This window comes from Coregonus lavaretus (genome assembly GCF_964263955.1).
Source record: "Coregonus lavaretus genome assembly, chromosome: 26".
In the NCBI taxonomy this organism is placed as follows: Eukaryota; Metazoa; Chordata; class Actinopteri; order Salmoniformes; family Salmonidae; genus Coregonus; species Coregonus lavaretus.
Genome location: NC_140013.1, coordinates 11,617,802 through 11,643,268, shown reverse-complemented (window position 1 = coordinate 11,643,268; position 25,467 = coordinate 11,617,802). Strand labels below are relative to the sequence as shown.

General features: G+C 44.1%; 1 protein-coding gene across 2 annotated transcripts in view; it reads right to left on the bottom strand.

Annotated features, from left to right (window-relative positions):
* The window catches only part of LOC311101712 (rap1 GTPase-activating protein 2-like), a 90,224-nt gene extending 70,868 nt beyond the window's left edge, over window positions 1-19,356 (bottom strand). The window contains exons 1-2 of one of the 2 annotated variants that reach the window (XM_084142873.1): window positions 19,177-19,356; window positions 12,540-12,575 (exon numbers count right to left, since the gene is read on the bottom strand). In XM_084142873.1, coding sequence (XP_083998999.1) covers window positions 12,540-12,575; window positions 19,177-19,220 — 80 coding nt within the window. In that variant the 5' untranslated portion in view covers window positions 19,221-19,356. The remainder of the gene's footprint in view (window positions 1-12,539; window positions 12,576-19,176) is intronic. The other variant, XM_084142871.1, reaches the window with a different exon arrangement.
* Window positions 19,357-25,467: the final 6,111 nt, after the last annotated feature.

Sequence of the window (25,467 nt, the reverse complement as noted above, 5' to 3'; positions counted from 1 at the left end):
CAGCTGCTCGTCTCATGACTGTCTCTAACCCAAAAGTGTCACAGAGTGGACACACATGCAAACACACATGAATGCATGCACGCATAGACAAAAACACATACACTCAACATGTCAACAGAGGTCAGACCTTGATAAAAAGAAAATGATTTTCTCTTTTATATCCATCACTCTAACACTGGGGAAACATGGCTGCCACTAATCATACATGGAGTGTGCCAGTTTCTCAGCCAACCCACGCATTTTTAAGAAAGCATGTGCCGTGGTGCCCAAGGCTCACTCGTTCTCCCTCCCTCCCTCCCTCCCTCTCCCTCCCTCTCTCTCTCTCTCTAAAAGGTACTCTCATCACCACGTCTCTTCTCGTGTGTCTCCCTCTGTCTTTCTAGCCCTTTCACTCCTTTTTAGATGCTAATCCCAGTCTCAAGGGGAGCAGAAGAAAGAGCAGCCGTAGGGCAGAAAAACACAAGAAATCTGAGAGAAGGAAGAATTTATTTTCTCTTTCTGTCTGGACGTTTAATCATTGTGAAGTAGCTTTGTTTCTTTGCTGTTATCGTGGCCTCACTATCTCTCATTGTAGGAGCTCTTCTCTCTTTTCTCTCTCATTGAGGCTCAAGGAGAGTGGCTAACATGCTGCTTGGATGTGTATTTGTTATCACGCAGCTCCCTGCTTCTTCTATGCTTGTTTCCAACAGCAACAGTGGCTGACTTTGTTGAAAGGAAAGAGCCATTTACAACACTGTGAGGAGGACACAGTGTACAGACAGACAGAGCACACAGAGATAGACAACAGATACACTCCTCAGTATCGAAATAAAGTGTGGCATCTAAAGTGAAGGGTCTGATTTCAGTTTTATATGAGCTTGAATCTAACAGGATATCAAAATACATTGGCCCACAGTACATATTTATATGTTTTCAACTAATAAAAGAACATTGTTTATTTGCCATTTGGTATAACTATTCCCTGATTTTTTTTACCATCTTTACAAAGCTATAATACAGAACTTTGCAATAATAACACATTGTCAAATACGTGTGTCAACTGTACTGTATCAAGCGTTTTGCTGTGCTTGTCTGATATGCCGGCCGGCTCAAGAGCCTCCACTTTGATCTCTAATGTACACAATGAAGAGGACACATAAAAGAGAGGGGGAAAAGGAGAAAATAAAAACACTCCTCCCCACGTCTCATCGCTCCCTCTCTCTCCCACCCACCCCTCCTCTGCGTGTGTGTGTGTGTGTGTGTGTGTGTGTGTGTGTGTGTGTGTGTGTGTGTGTGTGTGTGTGTGTGTGTGTGTGTGAGTAGGGGTGGGTTTCATTTACCATTTAGCCCATGTATGTGTGCATTTACCCTGTCCACTCAGCCGTTGGACACAGAGAAGAGACTGGCTCTCAATGGGCCAGGGGCCACTTTAGGGCCCTTTTAAAAGCCCCATTAAAACCAAGAGGGCAGCTGGTGCCCTTATCAGAGCGTCAGCGCCAAGCAAGTGGGGAAGTGAAGGAGTAAATATTTGTTCAAAAGAGGCAGTTGGTCCACTGAAGGTTTTAGGCTGAGGAGACGGAGTTTACCGTAACAGGTGATCCGGTGTGTGCGTGTCTGTGTGTGCGGGAGTGAGTGTGTGTTGTTGTCTTGTTGTGATTCTACCACCAGGCAGTGAGCCTAACCTTCAGGGAGATATTCATGTCATCAGAGACTGAAGCTCTTTACCTAGAAGATCAGGCAAATACAAACCCTGTGCCTTACAACAGATACAGTATTATACATACAGCCTAGCCGCTCCTTTCTCTTCATCTCCAGTACCAGAGCAATCCATCATGTCATTGAGTGAACGGATGGCATACACAGACAGACATAGTTAATAGGTTATCCAGTCGTTACCTCAAAGGGGCCAATAGTTTTAATCGTCAAACAGATTATGTAACCACATTCTAAACGTCCTGTAGCACAATGTGCTGCTACCTCCATGACCCTTCAGCAATCTCTCCCCATTGTAACTAATGCCCTCCGGAACACAGATTAGAACGTTCGGTAGTCACCATGGACCCCAGATCTGATCTCCATGGTTATGGGGCCAGTGGAAGATCCCTCAGGTGATGAGCATGTGATGATAAGGGTTTAGTCTGTCCTGTTACCATGGCAACAGTCTCAGCCTACCCCCAGGCTCCTTGGTTTAAAGCAAGACACGTGTTGTTCCGGATATATTATTATGGCTCAAAACACAGTCAGTCAGAGCATCGAAGATGATCACCAAGAGAAGGGAGCTTCCATATAAAGCAATTAGAAGATTGAGGATGGTGTATTATTTTCATTAATCTTTAGAATGTTTCATGCATTTTACATTTCATAGAAACAAACAGAACTTTTGACCAAATAGAAAATATATTTGTTAATTTGTGTGGTTGTGAGGACAACATTTCTTAACGTCTTGGATAAATCACAGATATTTCGAATTGATAAGCATTACATGCACCGTAAGTGTGATCAAGCAGTTCCTATTCCACAACAAATCAGCACCAGCGCCTAAGAGAGAATTTATGCTTGATCCGAAAATGTGGTCGGAGGCGCTGTGTGGATGGTGTGACGCAAATGCGGAGCCTCCAGATGCACGCAGAGGCCAAATTGAGCTCTGTACCGCATCTCCATGCGCATGTCATATTTTGTACAATGCAGAGGGCTCCGTATAGCTCCGCATTGACATGATTGGTTGACGGTAGGTGAGGGCGGGAGGTCCTGTATAAACACAAACTTAATTCCTTGCCAACTTCCTTCACAGCAGCTCTGCACTGCTCGGCAATGCACAATAAGTATGAATGCCCTGACTTCTGCAGAGGCCATTTCACCGTAAATGCTGCACGACCAATGCAGTCGTTGGATTGACCAAGTAACGCCTTTAATGCCTAGGAGTTGAGGAGAACCAAGGACACACCTCCCTCTAGTGGTGTGATGAGAAAGAACAGGGAGAAATGTGTTGTTTCCCCTCAATACAAGACTGGAAATACATTGACTCACTCCTCTGGTCCGCTCCAGTGGGCAAAATATATATGACACGTTGACGGCAGCGACAGACTAATACTGTAGGTCACTAAATTAAAAGAAGCCTAAAAGGCAAATGTGATTCACAGGATGAGCTTGGTTAACAGAGTATTCATGTGAATACATCTGTTCAGTTCAATTAAAAGTGCATTGGACTGGTTAAGGATTGTATAGTTACACCCTCTTGAAGGAAGCCTAGGGAAATAGCAGCTAGGGGGAAAACAACTCTAGACAGAGCAGTAGCTTAACTTGAGATATAACCTTATCTAATGTGCAAACCTATTTACGTCAACGCATTACTGTACATGCACTGATACTGATCTCAAAGTAGGACTTAGCCCTTAATATACAACAGTCTTACATTTGACATCAGAACAGTTTAGCACGCAGACCAGTTCTAAGGTTATTATACACAGTTAGTTTCTGCAGTGTGAGCTGTAACATTAGCTATCTATGGGCAGAAAGGCCTTGTGTTCAGTGTGTTCTGAATCTTGGGAAGCGGGGTGGAGGAGTGAGGAAGGTGAAGGTATGAGAGGAAGTCCGTCCTGAGGTTAAAGTACGGGTGTGGTAGTATCACTTCCTTCACGAAACCCATCAACTCTCAGAATCAGTTCTCAACCTATTTCACGCTCAGTCTACGCATGACTCATAATAACACTTCCTTAAATATGATGCTGAGCTATTTTCACAATATACAGAACAACACAGCCAATAGTCATTTACAGGAAGAAGTAGAATGAGCCTGTAGAATTTTCCTACCACCCAAACATGACTTGACAATGTTAAATGGGTACACTATGATGTGCATTGTAGGACAAAAGAGGTAATGTCATGGAAAACACAATTCAACCACCTCCCTTGCAAGAGAGGTCAACCTTCGCTCGTTTACCCAGCCCTCCTGCAAATTAAGGCTTTCCAAAAGAAAACAGCCGAGAGTAAATGCCAAGCTCCAAAAATAGCTTCCGCTGATGCTTGTAGACAGTTAACATTTCCACCTGGGCAAAAAGCGATGAAACAAACATGATTTCCTCTCAGATAGATAATAGCCCCATTGTTAACACTTTTGCTGTGTTGTTGGCGGTTGGAGGAGCACGGTGTCGGCTGCATTGTGTGAGTAATTATTTATTAATCTGTCTCAGAGTCTTGAAGATGGTTAATATTTATACCAGGACAAATTGATTAATTAGCAAAAACCCTCTTCTCTCAGATAATAATATGGGTAATGAAGTGAAGGCCCTGTGGTGAAGTGTGAACCAGGCATCCAAAGGGCCAGAGCCAGACACGTTACCCCTGCTCCAAGAAAGCTAGTTCATATGCAGAGGCACACGTGCGTGTCTGTGTGTGTGTGTGTGTGTGTGTGAGTGCATGCATATAAATGTGTGTGTGTACTGTCTGAGGGAGGTTCAGTGGCGGATAATGTGGAATTAGCCTTGCTGCACAGCTCCTAATTGCCTCCTGTAAGATTACTGGGATAATAGCTGCAGCTGCAGCACTGCAGCCCCGGCAGACATACAACACATCACATCTCCCTATAGGATCCACATCTGCACAATGCACAGTCAGTCACACAGAGAGAGAGAGGGTCAGGGGAGAGGGAGGAGGTGAGATGGAGTATAGAGGTGGGGAGAAAGGGAGAGGAGATGGAGAGGAGTGAGATGGAGAGAGACAGGGAGATGGCGAGGGGGAGCGGGGGAGAGAGAGGGGGAGGAGAGAGAGAGGCGGGAGAGAAGGGGAGAGAGGGGAGAGAAAGGGAGGGGGGAAAGGAGAGAGATGGCGAGAGACGGGGAGATGGAGAGGGGGACAGAAGGGAGGGGCAGGGAAAGGGTTGGGCTGGGCTGGGCAGAGACAGCAGACAGAGACAGAGAAGAAGAGCACAAAAACACTCATCTGCCATGACAGTGTGTCTGTCCATCACCTTCCTGTTCCGACAGTATGGCCACATCCCAAATGGCACCCTATTTCCTATATAGTGCACTATTTTTGACCACTATAAATAGTGCACTATAAAGGGAATAGGCTGCCATTGAGATGCAACATACACTACCGGTCAAAAGTTTTAGAACACCTACTCATTCAAGGGTTTTTCTTTATTTTTACTATTTTCTACACAGAATAATAGTGAAGACATCAAAACTATGAATTAACACATATGGAATCATGTAGTAACCAAAAAAGTGTTAAACAAATCAAAATATATTTTATATTTGAGATTCTTCAAATAGCCACCCTTTGCCTTGATGACAGCTTTGCACATTCTTGGCATTCTCTCAACCAGCTTCACCTGGAATGGTTTTCTAACAGTCTTGAAGGAGTTCCCACATATGCTGAGCACTTGTTGGCTGCTTTTCTTTCACTCTGCGGTCCGATTCATCCCAAACCATCTGAATTTGGTTGAGGTCGGGGGATTGTGGAGGCCACGTCATCTGATGCAGCACACCATCAGTCTCCTTCTTGGTAAAATCGCCCTTGGTAAAATCGCCCAGCCTGGAAAAACAAATGATAGTCCCACTAAGCCCAAACCAGATGGGATGGCGTATCGCTGCAGAATGCTGTGGTGGCCCAGCTGGTTAAGTGTGCCTTGAATTCTAAATAAATCACAGACAGTGTCACCAGCAAAGCACCCCCACACCATAACACCTCCTCCTCCATGCTTTATGGTGGGAAATACACATGCGGAGATCATCCGTTCACCCACACCACGTCTCACAAAGACATGGTGGTTGGATCCAAAAATCTCCAATTTGGACTCCAGAACAAAGGACACATTTCCACCGTTCTAATGTACATTGCTCGTGTTTCTTGGCCCAAGCAAGTCTCTTCTTCTTATTGGTGTCCATTAGTTGTGGTTTCTTTGCAGCAATTCTACCATGAAGGCCTGATTCACACAGTCTCCTCTGAACAGTTGATGTTGAGATGTCAATGTTCAGCTTTAATGTTGCAGATAGATTGTAACTTCCATCAATGTAATTGTCTGCATCACTTCCAATCCCCAATATGTTTTTTTCTCTCGCATATATATATACACACACACACACACACACCACCGTTAAAAAGTTTGCGGTCACTTAGAAATGTCCTTGTTTTCGAAAGAAAAACAAAAAACAAAAGTCCATTAAAATGACATCAAATTGATCAGAAATACAGTGTAGACATTGTTAATGTTGTAAATGGCTATTGTAGCTGGAAACGGCAGATTTTTTATGGAATATCTACATAGGTGTACAGAGGCCCATTATCAGCAACCATCAGTCCTGTGTTCCAATGGCACGTTGTGTTTGTTAATCCAAGTTTATCATTTAAAAAAACTAATTGATCATTAGAAAACCCTTTTGCAATTATGTTAAAACTGGCCTTCTTGAGACTAGTTGAGTGTCTGGAGCATCAAATCAAATCAAATCAAATTGTATTTGTCACATACACGTGTTTAGCAGATGTTATAGCGGGTGTAGTGAAATGCTTGTGCTTCTAGCTCCGACAGTGCAGTAATATCTAACAAGTAATATCTAACAAGTAATATCTAACAATTTCACAACATATACCTAATACACACAAAACTAGTAAGGAATGGAATTTAAGAAAATATACATATATGGACAAGCAATGACAATGACAGAGCGGCATGGACTAAGATACAGTAGAATATTATAGAATAGAATGCAGTATATACATATGAGATAAGTAGTGCAAGATATGTAAACGTAATTAAAGTGACTGTAAACATTATTAAAGTGACTAGTGTCACCCTCTGGAGAGCCCTGTGGTTGCGGGTGGTGCAGTTGCCATACCAGGTGGTGATACAGCCCGACAGGATGCTCTCAATTGTGCATCTATAAAAGTTTGTGAGGGTTTTAGGTGCCAAGCCAAATTTCTTCAGCCTCCTGAGGTTGAAGAGGCTCTGTTGCTCCTTCTTCACCACACTGTCTGCGTGGGTGGACCATTTCAGTTTGTCAGTGATGTGTACGCAAAGGAAAAACCTGTCTGATTAAAATAATAATAATGTCTGACAATACCTTTTTAATTCTATGCGCTATACATTTTGCATGACAACACTGAAGTGTAAGGGGCCTCCAATTTTTTAAATGGACAGGATCTTTATATTTCCCACTTGTATCCTGTTTCAGTAATAATGAAATCAGACCTTCTTCTTGAGTGTCTGATAATCTACCATTTACATAGGAGTGGTTAAAACATGCTAATAACGGTCCTCTGAGAATATCAAAAAAGGTTTGGTATATATAAACTGGTATGCCATCCAACCCTGGAGTTTTCCCGGACTTAAAGTCTTTAATTGCATCCAGAAGTTCCTCCTCTGTAATTTCACCTTCACATGATTCTTTCTGTATGGCTGTTAATTTTACATTATCAATAGAAAAAAAATCCACACAATTAGCTTCAGTTAGAGGAGATGGAGGCGACTGAAATGAAAAGATATGCTTAAAGTGCTTCCTCATTCAAAATATCATTTGGTGAATCATGTGTGACTCCGTCATTTGTAACCAGTTTCAGTAAATTATTTTTGGTAGCATTTCTATGTTGAAGATATAAAATAGTAAAAATAAAGAAAAACTCTTGAATGAGTAGGTGTTCTAAAACTTCTGACTGGTAGTGTATGTCCACACATCAGACATGGAAGTCATTGATAATCTCAATACCGTAGCTAAAGTGTAAACATTTCAACACAAAATGACTTTCTGAGAAAAGTGTGAAACGTGAGAAAAGAGAACTGTTACCACATAAAAAAAACATAAACCTATGAAAACTACTGATAAAAAAACACCATGAACTTTCACCTGTCGACAGACAGACGTGCGCTCAGCAACCAGAGAAGCGCATTTATATAAGGACTGGGGAGTGGTACGTACTACGGGAGTTTTCTCCGTCTTCCACAAGAAAAACACCTCAGGTGAAACACTGTCCTCAGCAAAAAGAGACAAACAGACAAAATAAAAGGAAAATGCAGACAGAGAAAGGAGAGAGGACTCACCACAGTTTGCGAGGCATCTTTGCACGGTGCGAGTTACCCAACCTCCACTCCTCCTTTCAACCCTCTGTCTGTCCTCACTATCCCCTCACAAACACACACAAACACACACAAACCCACACACACACACTCAGCCCTGATTATGGCGTTATTAATGAGGTGGTGTGCTTTGGGTGCAAAGTGAATGCAGAAAGCTGTAGAGGCAGGGGAACGAGGGGGAGAGAAAGGAGGGAGAGAGAGGGGGGAGGGAGTTGACAGCCTCTCATATCCCTAGGAGCGTCGCCTGCTTGGTCCATCAGCAAATCCACACTGACCTGCTCTGACATGCAAGTAAGCCAGCACACACACACGCAAAAACAGTAACACATACTGTACTAAAAAGGCTTTGACTGTCCAGAATTTGTTTAATGACACACACAAAGGGCTCTAATGAGGGCTGTGAGCGAGGGGGGAGGGGAGCGCTACAGCTCTACAGCAACCTGTGAACAACAGACACACCTGCAGCCAGCTGCTTTGAAGTTCCCCCTCTCCCTCCTGCTCCCTCCACCAAGGCCCCATGTTCTCTCACCAACATGCCCGGGTACGTGACCTTGCTTGGGGGTTTGGGGGGTTGGGGGGGGGACAGACACAGTGGGGAGGAACCTGGCTCTCCGCTGCTCCCTGCTCAGCTGTCGACAGACAGACACACACAGACACGCAACCCAGCAGCCCAACAACCCAGCCAGCCAGTTGGCCAGCACTAGTCAGTACCATAACAGTAGGAGCATGGCCCACAGTCAGTCACGACTACCTCATTCATATTCAGGCACACTCCAAACAGCATAATACAATCTAACCACCACAGACTAAACAGCCAGGCAACAGGCCAACCTTATTTAGCATATCCTGCGCGGGGCGGCATGTTAAAATACACCTTGTGTGCCTACTAAATGGCACCCTATTCCCTACATAGTACACTACTTACAGTGCACTACCAGAGCCCTCTGGTCAAAAGTAGTCCACTATGTAGGGAATACGGTGCCATTTGGAGGTCTCCAACGGATCACAGAGTAGGGTACACTTCTCCTGTTGCTACTCAACATCAAGGTGACAGATATAGTGGAAAGGGTAGATGTATAAATGAGAGGCTAAGGAAGAGAAAGAGAAGAGAAGAAGAGAGAAGAAAAAATTGATGAGTGTGTGTATTTGTGCGTGGCAATGAACTTGGTCATCCCATGGGTGGCTATGAATAGCTGTGAGGTTGTGAGGCAGAATCAGGAGACTAACACAGACTACTACATCTCTAGCTTTACCGCAAAATGCTCCTCTCACCGCTACGGCAACCTCTATTACAGGGGTGGGCAAACTTTTTGGCTTGAGGGCCACATCGGGATTTCGAAATTCAACGGAGGGCCGCAATATTTTTTAGTGACTGTAATTTGTTAGTCAAAGTCAATTTGCGGGCCTGAAAGAGGGCAGTTATTTGAAAATGTAATCATTTCTACATATTTTCTGTCTAGTTTTAGACATTGAAGAGTGTCCTGGAGTATATTTCTAACCTATAATAATCCTTCCCCCCCAAAAAAGGAATATACAGTGCATTCGGAAAGTATTCAGACCCCTTGACCTTTTCCACATTTTGTTACGTTACAGCCTTATTCTAAAATTGATTAAATTGTTTTTTCCCCTAATCAATCTACACAATACCCCATAATGACAAAGCAAAAACAGGTTTTTAGACATTTTTGCTAATTTATCACATTTACATAAGTATTCAGACCCTTTACTCAGTACTTTGTTGAAGCACCTTTGGCAACGATTACAGCCTAGAGTCTTCTTGAGTATGACGCTACAAGCTTGGCACACCTGTATTTGGGGAGTTTCTCCCATTCTTCTCTGCAGATCCTCTCAAGCTCTGTCAGGTTGGATGGGGAGTGTCGCTGCACAGCTATTTTCAGGTCTCTCCAGAGATTTTCGATTGGGTTCAAGTCCGGGCTCTGGCTGGGACACTCAAGGACATTCAGAGACTTGTCCCGAAGCCACGCCTGTGTTGTCTTGGCTGTGTGCTTAAGGTCGTTGTCCGGTTGGAAGGTCAATCTTCATCCCCAGTCTGAGGTCCTGAGCACTCTGGAGCAGGTTTTCATCAAGGATCTCTCTGTACTTTGCTCCGTTCATCTTTCCCTCAATCCTGACTAGTCACCCAGTCCCTGCCACTGAAAAACATCCCCACAGCATGATGCTTCCACCACCATGCTTCACTGTAGGGATGGTGCCAGGTTTCCTCCAGACGTGATGCTTGGCATTCAGGCCAATGACTTCAATCTTGGTTTCATCAGACCAGAAAATCTTGTTTCTCATGGTCTGAGAGTCCTTTAGGTGCCTTTTGGCAAACTCCAAGCGGGCTGTCATGTGCCTTTTACTGAGGAGTGGCTTCTGTCTGGCCACTCTACCATAAAGACCTGATTGGTGGAGTGCTGCAGAGATGGTTGTCATTCTGGAAGGTTCTCCCATCTCCACAGAGGAACTCTTGAGCTCTTTCAGAGTGACCATTGGGTTCTTGGTCACCTCCCTGACTAAGACTCTTCTCCCCCGATTGTTCAGTTTGGTCGGGCAGACAGCTCTAGGAAGAGTATTGGTGGTTCCAAACTTCTTCCATTTAAGAATGATGAAGGCCACTGTGTTCTTGGGGACCTTCAATGCTGCAGAATTTTTTTGGTACCCTTCTCCAGATCTGTGCCTTGACACAATCCTGTCTCGGAGCTCTACGGACAATTCCTTCGACTTCCCAAGCCCTTCGATTTTTGCTCTGACATGCACTGTCAACTGTGGGACCTTATATAGACAGGTGTGTGCCTTTCCAAGTCATGTCCAATCAATTGAATTTACCATAGGTGGACTAAACTCCACTCGCCGTGTTTGGAGGAAGAAGAAGGATGAGTACAACCCCAAGAACACCATCCCAACCGTGAAGCATGGAGGTGGAAACATCATTCTTTGGGGATGCTTTTCTGCAACGGGGACAGGACAACTGTACCGTATTGAGGGGAGGATGGATGGGGCCATGTATCGCGAGATCTTGGCCAACAACCTCCTTCCCTCAGTAAGAGCATTGAAGATGGGTTGTGGCTGGGTCTTCCAGCATGACAACGACCCGAAACACACAGCCAGGGCAACTTAGGAGTGGCTCCGTAAGAAGCATCTCAAGGTCCTGGAGTGGCCTAGCCAGTCTCCAGACCTGAACCCAATAGAAAATCTTTGGAGGGAGCTGAAAGTCCGTATTGCCCAGCGACAGCCCCGAAACCTGAAGGATCTGGAGAAGGTCTGTATGGAGGAGTGGGCCAAAATCCCTGCTGCAGTGTGTGCAAACCTGGTCAAGACCTACAGGAAACGTATGATCTCTGTAATTGCAAACAAAGGTTTCTGTACCAAATATTAAGTTCTGCTTTTCTGATGTATCAAATACTTATGTCATGCAATAAAATGCAAATTAATTACTTAAAAATCATACAATGTGATTTTCTGGATTTTTGTTTTAGATTCCGTCTCTCACAGTTGAAGTGTACCTATGATAAAAATTACAGACCTCTACATGCTTTGTAAGTAGGAAAACCTGCAAAATCGGCAGTGTATCAAATACTTGTTCTCCCCACTGTATATATTTCTTTTTAAAATTGTATTTATTATTATTTTATTTTTTACTCAAACCTCCCGCGGTCCGGATTGAATGGGCTCGAGATTCCCCACCCATGCCCTATTAGTAAGACTCCTTGAGCCGGTCCTCCTCCACTGAGGTAGACACAATCATGCAAACACATACAGCAGCTCAGTTTGTGTGTGCCTGGCATGCTCATCATAACAGGAGAGACAGTCAGCCAGTCCCATTTCTCTTCCGCCCCATCCCCTCAGCTCTGTAGGGTCAAGCCCTCATTCCAGTATGTGTAGCCAACCATGGAGGAGGTTGGAAAGACTAAGAGAGGAACTTCACTCAATCCTGAACTCTAACGCTGGGAAAACATGGCTGACACTAATCATACATGGAGTGTGCCAGTTTCTCAGCCAACCCATGGTGCCCAAGGCTCGCGCTCTCTCTCCTTCCCCCTTTTTACATTTTTGTTATTTAGAAGATGCTCTTATAGTAGTGAGTGCATACATTTTCATACTTTTTTCGTACAGGTCCCCTGTGGGAATCGAACCCACAACCCTGGCGTTGCAAGCACCATGCTCTACCAAATGAGCCACACGGGACCTTCTTCTCCTTCTCCCCACACTTCCCATCTCCCCCACTGCTCTTCTCTCTCTCCCCCTCCTTTTAACTCTCTCTGTGAATGCAGATATTCTGCGACAGCCCCCGCATCACAGTGTATGAACTCCCACAAGGCAGTCAGCGAAGGGGGAAAACAGTTGCAAAAAAGGGACAGTAGAATAGATACAGTACATGACTGTGGATAAATACATTGTGTATAGATCAGTGGATGCGGACCAGAGATTAAATCACAGAGGGCCAAGGGGCCTTCGGCTCCTCTCAGCTCGGTGTCAATGGAACACTTACCGGCCTTTCAGCGCTGCGATGGTGGACTTGTCAATCCTAGAGAGGGAGAGAAAGAGAGAAAGAGAGAAAGAGAGAAAGATAAAGCGAAAGAGAGAAAGAAAGAAAGAAAGAAAGAAAGAGGGGTGGGGGAGAGGGGGGAGAGAGAGGGGGGTTACTGGTCATGAAACAAAACATGATGTTGTATATGTTATCACTTAATTATGTGGCGCAGGATGTTACATGGTTGGCCCATACAATTTAATAGATTAAATAACTAGTGTTGTATAGAGACATTTTAGAAGCATTTACAGTGGGGGAAAAAGTATTTAGTCAGCCACCAATTGTGCAAGTTCTCCCACTTAAAAAGATGAGAGAGGCCTGTAATTTTCATCATAGGTACACGTCAACTATGACAGACAAATTGAGGAAAAAATGTCCAGAAAATCACATTGTAGGATTTTTAATGAATTTATTTGTAAATTATGGTGGAAAATAAGTATTTGGTCACCTACAAACAAGCAAGATTTCTGGCTCTCACAGACCTGTAACTTCTTCTTTAAGAGGCTCCTCTGTCCTCCACTCGTTACCTGTATTAATGGCACCTGTTTGAACTTGTTATCAGTATAAAAGACACCTGTCCACAACCTCAAACAGTCACACTCCAAACTCCACTATGGCCAAGACCAAAGAGCTGTCAAAGGACACCAGAAACAAAATTGTAGACCTGCACCAGGCTGGGAAGACTGAATCTGCAATAGGTAAGCAGCTTGGTTTGAAGAAATCAACTGTGGGAGCAATTATTAGGAAATGGAAGACCACTGATAATCTCCCTCGATCTGGGGTTCCACGCAAGATCTCACCAAAATGATCACAAGAACGGTGAGCAAAAATCCCAGAACCACATGGGGGGACGTAGTGAATGACCTGCAGAGAGCTGGGACCAAAGTAACAAAGCCTACCATCAGTAACACACTACGCCGCCAGGGACTCAAATCCTGCAGTGCCAGACGTGTCCCCCTGCTTAAGCCAGTACATGTCTAGGCCCGTCTGAAGTTTGCTAGAGTGCATTTGGATGATCCAGAAGAGGATTGGGAGAATGTCATATGGTCAGATGAAACCAAAATATAACTTTTTGGTAAAAACTCAACTCGTCGTGTTTGCAGGACAAAGAATGCTGAGTTGCATCCAAAGAACACCATACCTACTGTGAAGCATGGGGGTGGAAACATCATGCTTTGGGGCTGTTTTTCTGCAAAGGGACCAGGACGATGGGTCCGTGTAAAGGAAAGAATGAATGGGGCCATGTATCGTGAGATTTTGAGTGAAAACCTCCTTCCATCAGCAAGGGCATTGAAGATGAAACGTGGCTGGGTCTTTCAGCATGACAATGATGGCAATGAAGGAGTGGCTTCGTAAGAAGCATTTCAAGGTCCTGGAGTGGCCTAGCCAGTCTCCAGATCTCAACCCCATAGAAAATCTTTGGAGGGAGTTGAAAGTCTGTGTTGCCCAGAGACAGCCCCAAAACATCACTGCTCTAGAGGAGATCTGCATGGAGGAATGGGCCAAAATACCAGCAACAGTGTGTGAAAACCTTGTGAAGACTTACAGAAAACGTTTGACCTGTGTCATTGCCAAAAAGGGTATATAACAAAGTATTGAGAAACTTTTGTTATTGACCAAATACTTATTTTCCACCATAATTTGCAAATAAATTCATAAAAAATCCTACAATGTGATTTTCTGATTTTTTTCCCCTCATTTTGTCTGTCATAGTTGACGTGTACCTATGATGAAAATTACAGGCCTCTCTCATCTTTTTAAGTGGGAGAACTTGCACAATTGGTGGCTGACTAAATACTTTTTTCCCCCACTGTAGATGCATGGAGTTCAAACATTAAAACATTTACAGGCCAGTCATCAAGAATGAACTCTGAGCGGATTCCAATGACAGACATACATAAACTATTGACACCATTTAAACCTACACTAGAAAGCCTTAAAAACAGCCATTCACCCCCTACTGCTCACACAGTGACTATGGCTGGCTGTAGTTGTTTGACCTTTGTAAGAGCAGTTGTTATTATATATATTTATTTAACCTTTATTTAACTAGGCAAGTCAGTTAAGAACAAATTCTTATTTACAATGACAGCCTACACCGGCCAAACCCGGGCGACGCTGGGCCAATTGTGCGCCGCCCTATGGGACTCCCAATCACGGCCGGTTATGATACAGCCTGGAATTGAACCAGGGGGTCTATAGTGACGCCTCAAGCACTGAGATGCAGTGCCTTAGATCGCTGCACCACTTGGGAGCCCAGTTACTGTACTTTGTTCACTTCATTCCCAGACTCTGGTGGTTTAAATCACTTCAGTCCCAGACTATGGTGGTTTAAATCACTTCAGTCCCAGACTATGGTGGTTTAAATCACTTCAGTCCCAGACTCTGTTGGTTTAAATCACTTCAGTCCCAGACTCTGGTGGTTTAAATCACTTCAGTCCCAGACTCTGTTGGTTTAAATCACTTCAGTCCCAGACTCTGTTGGTTTAAATCACTTCAGTCCCAGACTCTGGTGGTTTAAATAGAATTAACAAAAAGAGGAAGCAACAGACATTTCAACATTTTCTACAAGGAAACACCAATAAACAAATGATTGAATGATTTTAATTATGGTTAATGATTTAAAACCACTGCCTGTTACTTTGGTAATTCTAAAGGCTGAAAATCAGTCTGGTTTTACATTGTAAAAACAAATAAAATAAAACATACAGTGAGGGAAAAAAGTATTTGATCCCCTGCTGATTTTGTACGTTTGCCCACTGACAAAGACATGATCAGTCTATCATTTTAATGGTAGGTTTATTTGAACAGAGAGAGACAGAATAACAACAACAAAATCCAGAAAAACACATGTAAAAAATGTTATAAATTGATTTGTATTTTAATGAGGGAAATAAGTATTTGACCCCTCTGCAAAACATGACTTAGTACTTGGTGGCAAAACCCTTGTTGGCAATCACAGAGGTCAGACGTTTCTTGTAGTTGGCCACCAGGTTTGCACACATCTCAGGAGGGATTTTGTTCCACTCCTCTTTGCAGATCTTCTCCAAGTCATTAAGGTTTCGAGGCTGACATTTGGCAACTTGAAACTTCAGCTCCCTCCACAGATTTTCTATGGGATTAAGGTCTGGAGACTGGCTAGGCCACTCCAGGACCTTAATGTGCTTCTTCTTGAGACACTCCTTTGTTGCCTTGGCCATGTGTTTTGGGTCATTGTCATGCTGGAATACCCATCGACGACCCATTTTCAATGCCCTGGCTGAGCGAAGGAGGTTCTCACCCAAGATTTGACGGTACATGGCCCCGTCCATCGTCCCTTTGATGTGGTGAAGTTGTCCTGTCCCCTTAGCAGAAAAATACCCCCAAAGTATAATGTTTCCACCTCCATGTTTGACGGTGGGTATGGTGTTCTTGGGGTCATAGGCAGCATTCCTCCTCCTCCAAAGACAGCGAGTTGAGTTGATGCCAAAGAGCTCGATTTTGGTCTCATCTGACCACAACACTTTAACCCAGTTCTCCTCTGAATCATTCAGATGTTCATTGGCAAACTTCAGATGGCCCTGTATATGTGCTTTCTTGAGCAGGGGGACCTTGCGGGCGAAGCAGGATTTCAGTCCTTCACGGCGTAGTGTGTTACCAATTGTTTTCTTGGTGACTATGGTCCCAGCTGCCTTGAGATCATTGACAAGATCCTCCCATGTAGTTCTGGGCTGATTCCTCACCGTTCTCATGATCATTGCAACTCCACGAGGTGAGATCTTGCATGGAGCCCCAGGCCGAGGGAGATGACAGTTATTTTGTGTTTCTTCCATTTGCGAATAATCGCACCAACTGTTGTCACCTTCTCACCAACCTGCTTTGCGATGGTCTTGTAGCCCATTCCAGCCTTGTGTAGGTCTACAATCTTGTCCCTGACATCCTTGGAGAGCTCTTTGGTCTTGGCCATGGTGGAGAGTTTGGAATCTGATTGATTGATTGCTTCTGTGGACAGGTGTCTTTTATACAGGTAACAAACTGAGATTAAGAGCACTCCCTTTCAGAGTGTGCTCCTAATCTCAGCTCGTTACCTGTATAAAAGACACCTGGAAGCCAGAAATCTTTCTGATTGAGAGGGGGTCAAATCCTTATTTCCCTCATTAAAATGCAAATCCACTCATTTCTTTGTCAGTGGGCAAACGTACAAAATCAGCAGGGGATCAAATACTTTTTTCCCTCACTGTATATATTTGGTAGTGATGTTGGTCAGCGTTGTGTTTTGTCTGTGTGTAGTGAAGCCTGAATAATGCCATCATAGACATGAGCGGACACCTCTCATTACCATGAATGACCTTCATGACAACTGACCTGAAAATGTCAAGACACATGTAGTACAGTGAACCTATCCTCCCTAACTACAGCCCTATGTCACTTAGCCTAGTAGCGTCTGCTAAATGACTAAAATGTCAAATGTAGTATCTATGCCTGCATCCCAAATGGTGCCCTTTTCCCTACATAGTGCACTACTTTTTACCAGGGCCCTTTTGACTATAGCCCTATGGGCATTGGTCAAAAGTAATGCACTATATGGGGAATGGGGTGCCATTTGATGTCTATTCCAGCTTCCTTGTCATCTCAGACATAAACAAATATGATTTGAATGTTGTCCAGTGCTTTGAATATCATCATCACAATCTTTCTGGATGCTTCTATGAATGACCTCTCTGTAATCATCATCATCACTGGTCAACAACAACCATAAAGTGCCCCACCTGTAAGAGGCATCACAGTGTGGTCATCCTAGCCCAGTCAGCCTCCCCACCCTCCTCTGCTGTCTCTGCCAGCCTTACACTGGCTGTGTACCATGATGCTGAGGGACAATGATGGAGGCTTTATAGGGCTGTAACTCTGGAGGCTTTTATAGTGAGGGGAAATAAGGCCCTGCCCTGGCCTGACCACAAAGCTGATGCATACACCAACTCAAGAACATTGTCTGATAAGAAGCCTGCACACACCCTGTGACTACATCTCTCCATCTATATGGAGTGTGTGTGTGTGCCTTTACTATAAATACACAGAGATGCAGTGGAGAGTGGAGGCACTCCTCCATCAAAAACAACATTGTGTCTGCGCATCACCAATGGCATGGATTATTAATGGCATGATATTTGCCTCTCCTCCTCTCCTCTACGAGCTCTCCTTATGCTACCTCTTCTTCTCCTCCTCCCTCATTAATTTCTCACTCTCCTTCACCATCTGATGGGCCTGACACCTCCCTCCCTCACTCTCTCTCTAATGTAAAGCCTGATGTCCAGACTGGCATAGACCTGGCAGGCCACAGATAACTGTGTTCCCAGCTCTATGGCAACAGTAGAAAGCTGTAGCTTAACAAAAATCCTAACAGCCATTACTTCAGAGTGGATGCAGTAATTCATTTCAGCACCGTTTAACCTCTGCTGGTTTTACTATAGTCAACACTGTGCCTGCTTAGCAGCAGCCAGCCTGTTTCAGCATGAGGAAGTGGTTTGAGTGTATAAAATGATTGCCTACATGGTGGGTTGACAGCATCAATGCAGTAAAACATTGAGGTGAGCTGAGAGAGGGTAGTTCACCAGCTATCTTTCTACGCTGTCTCATGGTCTCTCTACAGCAGTGATTCCCAACCCTGGTCCTCCAGTACCCCCAACAGTACAACTTTCCATTGTAGCCCTGGAAAAACACACCTCATTCAACTCATTGAAGGCTTGATGATTAGTTGACAAGTTGAATCAGGTGTGCTTGTCCAGAGTTACAATAGAAATGTGTACTGTTAAGAAATGCACTTAAAAAGGGCAATCTGGTATTGGTAAATTATTATTTATTTATTTACTTTTAAATGAATATAGCTGTTGATTCTTGAATAATATAACTTATAAATGCCTCATGAGCTTAGTTCAACTATCTTACCCGAAATATGAGTTTGTTTTACTCCATAATCAATATAATTATAAACAAAAACTGTTTAGCTTAAAAACAGTTATCATTTGGATCTCATGGATGGTCCCATTCCTCAGCTGCTTACCAAAAAAGTGGCAGGGTATCTACTTTGTTGTTGTTTGAATCCCAGATTTCCTCTTTAGTAACCAGAGGTGGAGGAGTCAAAGTCACTGTCTGAACTGAACCCACAAACGTATCTTTTAGCCATACCTAACAATCATTCTAAATAGACAGATGTGTCATTAGACAAACTTAAAAGAAAAACAAAAAGCTTTCACATTTTCTCCATTCCAGAGGTAAATATCTAGAAAAAAAAGCACCACTAGAGAAACACAAACAGAGTCCTATAGATGAGAGGACAATAACACAAAGCAACTCATTGACAACCATCTGTGATCATTCCCCCTGGTAGAGACAGCACAGAGACAGAACAGCAGCCCGTCAAACTGTTGCAGAATTGTTGCACACACACACACACACACACACACACAGTGGAACAGACAAAGCCCTCCACCCATCCTTCCTTTCGAAACACATTCAGGTTTAGTCTGAACTACGGCAGCCTGCTGAATTCACACACCCACGTTCACATATGTTCACACACACACTGCCAGCCACCAGCCCTAAGAGAGTTATGGTAACGTACCATCCGAATCCCCCAAAGGATACACTCCTCTTTCTTCTCAGCATTCTGACAGGGGCGCACGTCTCTGGGACTGACACTCTCACGTTCTTTTACCTCACTCCTTCTCTCTCTCCTCTCTTTCTTGGTCTTTGAATACGTGTAGGCAGTCCTGCTCTGTTCCCTCCTCCCTCACCTGTCCTGCTTCTGTACACAGTATGGCAACTCAGCTCCACACAGAGGGGAGGAGAGAGCCTGGGGCTGGGAGGGACCAGAGGGAGGCCAAAACTTTATCATCTACTTTATCATCTGCTCTCTCTCTCTCTCTCTCTCTCTCTCTCTCTCTCTCTCTCTCTCTCTCTCTCTCTCTCTCTCTCTCTCTCTCTCTCTCTCTCTCTCTCTCTCTCTCTCTCTCTCTCTCTCTCTCTCTCTCTCTCTCTCTCTCTCTCTCTCTCTCTCTCTCTCTCTCTCTCTCTCATCTCTCTCTCTCCTCTCTCTCTCTCTCTCTCTCTCTCTCTCTTCTCTCTCTCTCTCTCTCTCTCTCTCTCTCTCTCTCTCTCTCTCTCTCTCTCCTCCCTCTCTCTCTCTCTCTCTCTCTCTCTCTCTCTCTCTTTCTCTTTCTCTCTCACCCACACTGGACTACACATGTTGTCTACAAAGCTGTGAGAGAGAACTGAAGTGAAATCTACCTCACACCAACATCCCACAACCTCCCTGCCCACAAGAAGGAAGGACATGTTGCCACAGCTGGTGTCACTTCCCCTGTTATGCACTTACCAGAGCTGTCTTCATTAGGGGACTACTTTTTATTTCTATCAATGTGGTCCTTGCCAATACATTCACATACAATGATACACACCGTGAATATGTAGCGTACAGTACATGTCCCGTACATTCAGATGTACTGTATATTCATTGCTTTAGACATATCTGAATTATGGATGTACTGTCGATTTTCCTCGTGCATTTTGAGAGGAAGCCACTCCTGCCAGAAAAAAGCCTCATATGCTGTATATACACTGAACAAAAATATAAACGCAACATGTAAAGTGTTGGTCCCATGGTTTATGAGCTGAAATAAAAGATCCTAGAAATTTTCCATATGCACAAAAAGCTTATTTCTCTCAAATTATGTGCACAAATTGCTCAAGTACATTGTTATTGTCTAGTGGATGGCCATGAGCTGTGCTCTGTCTGTGTCTGTCTGGCTCTGGAGAAGAGACCCAACAATTGTGTCAAAAGAAAACATGCAGATAAACTCATCAAATCTGTTGTGTCACAACTATTGTGTCAAATGTGTTGTGTGTTATTATTGAACCAGCAAAACCATCAGTCCTTTCACTAAACTGACTCAATGTTTAATCCCAATGTATGTTTTCTAACTGTAGATTATGTGCTCAATGTGGCCTTATGTCCCAATGGGAATGAAGAAATATTTGGTGCTTTCTTTTTCCCCAGTAGAAATACATTATTTGATGTGAAAGAATAAGACAATATGAATTAAATGACAGTGGCTGAGTCCCAAATGGCATCCTATTCCCTTTATTGTGCTGGTCAAAATTAGTGCACTATGAAGGAAACAGGGTGCCATTTGGGGGACACACAGTATAAGCGAGTACAGTACACTACGTCCATGTTTTGTAATCATCACACAGAGGGTACAAAGAGCCAGAAGTATTTAAGTCCTGAATCATTCAGTTGCAGTAATAGATTAACATTAGAGTTCTTCATATCTCCCCAGTGGTGTGTGTGTCCTCACACATTACTAAGGAATATAAAGACATGTATAGTGACACGTGATCAAATAGAATTGCATTTCTATGCACATGACAGCATGTGCAAGAGGGGATACAATGTTCAAGGCAAAATGAAAGTGCTTTTGCACTCCATTCCTGTGTCTAATTATTTGGGCCTGGAGTTTTTCCTGAGCACATGACCTGACCTGAAACATCATCACAAATAAGCTTTACAATGCCAAATAGCCAACGTCAGAATTCCCTGACACCTGACAGAGACAGCCATCAATAAACCTTTGTTCCAATGTCAATGCCATCAGACACTCAGCCTGATGCCTGCCTGCTCTGTAGGAGTGAGTGACAGTGACAATGCTCAGCACCAATGTTTTGGAATGTCTATTGTCATGGTGTCTTTTTTCTAGCTTACGTAAGCAGCTTTATCAAGACTCTTTCTATTAGTCTCTCAACCAGAGTTTTACCCCACCTCCTGCCACTAGAGATTTAAGAGTCATGGGGGGACAAGCAATACAGAGCAGCGGGAGAGAAGAGGGAGGATGAGAGAGAGAGAGAGAGAGAGAGAGAGAGAGAGAGAGAGAGAGAGAGAGAGAGAGAGAGAGAGAGAGAGAGAGAGAGAGAGAGAGAGAGAGAGAGAGAGAGAAATAGATAGAGAGAAAACCAATAGATGGAGAGACAGAGACAGAGACAGAGAGAGAGAGAGAGAGAGAGAGAGAGAGAGAGAGAGAGAGAGAGAGAGAGAGAGAGAGAGAGAGAGAGAGAGAGAGAGAGAGAGAAAGAAAGAAAGAGAGAATTGGGCAAGGGCCAGGTAGCAATGTTGCAATGCACTCAAAGTTAATCATAAAGTAGAAAGGGAGTGGGTAAAGGGAGGAAGAGAGGGAGAGGGGGACAGACGGAGGAGTGCAGGAGATTAGACTTTAAATCAAACAGATACAGTATGTTACATGAGAGAGCAGTGAAACCCTCATTGACACACATGGGCCAAACTGTTAATTGGACTTTAATGAAACCAACATTAACATGTTCATAATAATGTTGCACCTGAATATATAGGCAATAGAATAAATAAAACATTTCCAGACTAGTGCATTCAATAGTCATTATTCTATAATACCACTTTGGCAGTATGTATGGTTATGCCAATATGCTTGGAGCAAAATGAACTGCTGAATAGGATGTTGTGTTGATGTTTGGCATCAACACAACATTCTCTCTCTCTCTCTCTCTCTCTCTCTCTCTCTCTCTCTCTCTCGCTCTCTCTCTCTCTCTCTCTCCCTCTCTCCCTCTCTCTCTCTCTCCCTCTCTCCCTCTCTCCCTCCCTCCCTCCCTCCCTCCCTCCCTCCCTCTGTGTGTGTGTGTGTGACTCCCAGTTACAGCCCAGATGCTGTTGCGCTTTACCTCCCCTGTCTGAGCTGCTGTCCTTATCTCCATCCATCTCTCTCTAATAATGCTACCCCCAATAATGGACCCTCAATACTGGACCTGGATACTGAGAGGCAGCCGTACACCTGAGAAGATCCCATTATAGGTCTATTTCCAGCTGTCACCAAGATGATGGCGAGAAAGAAACAAAGACGCAGAACATTACAGTGGGAGATTTGCATCTATCACACGCATGTGACACACAAACGCACCCACACATAGTGACACACGCATGTGACACACAAACAAAAATGCACTCACACACAGTGACACACACGCATGTGACACACAAACACAAACGCACCCACACACACACACAGTGACACACACGTGACACACAAACTTAAACGCACTCACACACAGTGACACAAACACACCCACACACACACACACACACACACACCCACACACACAATGACACACACACGTGACACACAAACACAAACACACCCACACACACGGTGACACACGCATGTGACACAGAAACACAAACGCACCCACACACACACACACACACACACACAGTGACACACACACGTGACACACAAACACAAACGCACCCTCACAGTGACACACATGCATGTGACACACAAACACACACAGTGACACACACGCATGAAACACACACATACAAACACACCCACACACACAGTGACACACACACTGTCACACACGCATGTGACACAAACACACCCACCCACACACACACACAGTGACACACACACACACAAACTCACATGCACGTGACACTCACACACATTCTCTCTTTAGCTGCATGACTGGGAGTATATATTAGACAGGGGAAGCTCAATCTGTTCCATCTTGCACTTGATGTACCTGAATGTGGCTAGTGTTCTTCATTTCCATTTCCAGAGATTAATCTGTATAAATTGAACCATCAATCAGGCACTTTATTTATATGGGCTGGCTTTCAAAAGCTATAGACACTTTATTCCCTCTGCGTCAATGGAAGCTTCAAGACACACACAAGCGCATGCATGGAATCACACACACAATCATACACACAGATGAACATACACACAAACATCTGCATAATCTAAACATCTGCAAAATGCCTTTACCCACCCACTCACAAAAACACACAGATTCACTTACACACACACACACACACACACAGAAGTAAATACTTCTCCACAGCCACCGCCTGAGATATAACTGGCAGCTAAGCGGACCCACGTTCTCTCTCTCTCCATCTCTCTTTCTCTCCATCTCTCTCTCACAGCAGCCAGGCTGCAGCTGGCGGTGCTCTCACACTGATAAACACACAGAAACGGTTCAACAAGGTCTCTCACGTGCACTCAGGCCACCTACCACTGTCTTCTTTTCACCACAGTCAGAGAAAACAAAACAGGAATGTAGTGTATATGACATGACTTCTATAGTATTGTCCTCCTCAAGGTTTCATGTGAAAGCTTACCTTGACTCGCCCACGGATCCCTTGCATACTGTAGAGAACATTTCTTAGCGAGTGGCTTGTCCAACATTAGCGAATGGAATTGCAGAGCATGAGAGGACAGGGGAGATTGACTGAGTGCGTGAGTGAGAGTGGGAGTGAGAGAGAGAGAGAGAGAGAGAGAGAGAGAGAGAGAGAGAGAGAGAGAGAGAGAGAGAGAGAGAGAGAGAGAGAGAGTGGGAGTGTGTGAGAGAGAGAGAGAGAGAGAGAGAGAGAGAGAGAGAGAGAGAGAGAGAGAGAGAGAGAGAGAGAGAGAGAGAGAGGAGAGAGAGAGAGAGAGAGAGTGCAAATAGGGGGAGGGTGTAGTAAGAAAGTGGATAGGGGTAATGGAGAAGATGAGATGAGATGAGATGAGATGAGCGAGCGAGCGAGCGAGAGAGAGAGAGACACACACTCAAGAGGAGAGTGTGACAGAATGCAGGATGCGTGGGAAGATGTTGTTGCCATGGTGAGGGATACGCCTAAGCTCTTCCTTGGTTGGGTGATGACCTAGAGGAGTGAAGAAAAGAAAGGAAGGGTATGGAAGGGTTAAACTCAATAGTGTGACACTAGTTGAGGTCTTTAGTACCTTCACCTTAGTCACAGGTCAGTGCAGACACTCACACACCCCCAGGCACGCATGTATGCACGCACAATCCACGCACATGCTCACAACCAAATGAGACTACACTAAGGAGGGGGAAAAAACACCATTGATGTCAGCGACACAAAAACAAAAAAAACACACTCTTACATCCACACTCTTCCACATACACACGCAAGCACATACACACACATACAGAAACAAATTCATACTCAGGCACATATGCACACATGCACATTTGGCACACACACAAACAGGGGACCCATGAAAATCAGCTATGCCCAAAGAGCAGGCCAGCCACAGCAGTGCCCCATCAATACTCTAAACAGAGTTCACGCGTATCAGCCACTCTAAACTATTTGCTATTGATTTTCCCTGTGGTGTTGTCAGAGCTCTCTGGTAATAACAGAGCATGAACCCCACTATGGGAGTGTATGTGTGTGTTACACAGTGAGCGGAGCAAAGCCTTCGGGACACGTTTAATCAAATCTTCTCCCCAAACACGTCACACACAAACAGTCAGTCTATTTGTCTGTTTGTTTAATGCTGTGTTCTTTCGGTTTATCTTCTCTACTCTCTAATCTCCAGGCAGTTTAGTGTTGGGGAGAGCCTTTGTGAGTTGTAATTGGTGCGGGTTCTGGGGTTGCCTTGGAAACCCATTTGAGAGGGATCTCTGGAGGACCACCAAAGGTTCGGTTATTGTATAACATAATGCCCAAACAAAAGCAAACAACACAAACATTATACACGATGTGACCGTATTGTCACATTTACACTCACCACACTCAAGGTTTCAAAGTGGAGAGACATTTAAATGAACCAAGCTTTCAAACTGACAATCGAGTGCAGCACTGATTTGTCACAGCCATGATGATGTAACTAATGGCCAGTAGTGTACAATGTTTTTGGTTCATCATAGGTTTGGAATGCAACACGAGTCTGTCCATCCAAATGAGAGATATTAAGGTCAGTACAACAACCTCAACTACATGATTGGCTGTAGCTGATTTGAAATTATGCCTGTGCCTATTATTCATATGTCATTGTCTATCAGCAATGAAAAGTGAAACAATATACAAATGCCT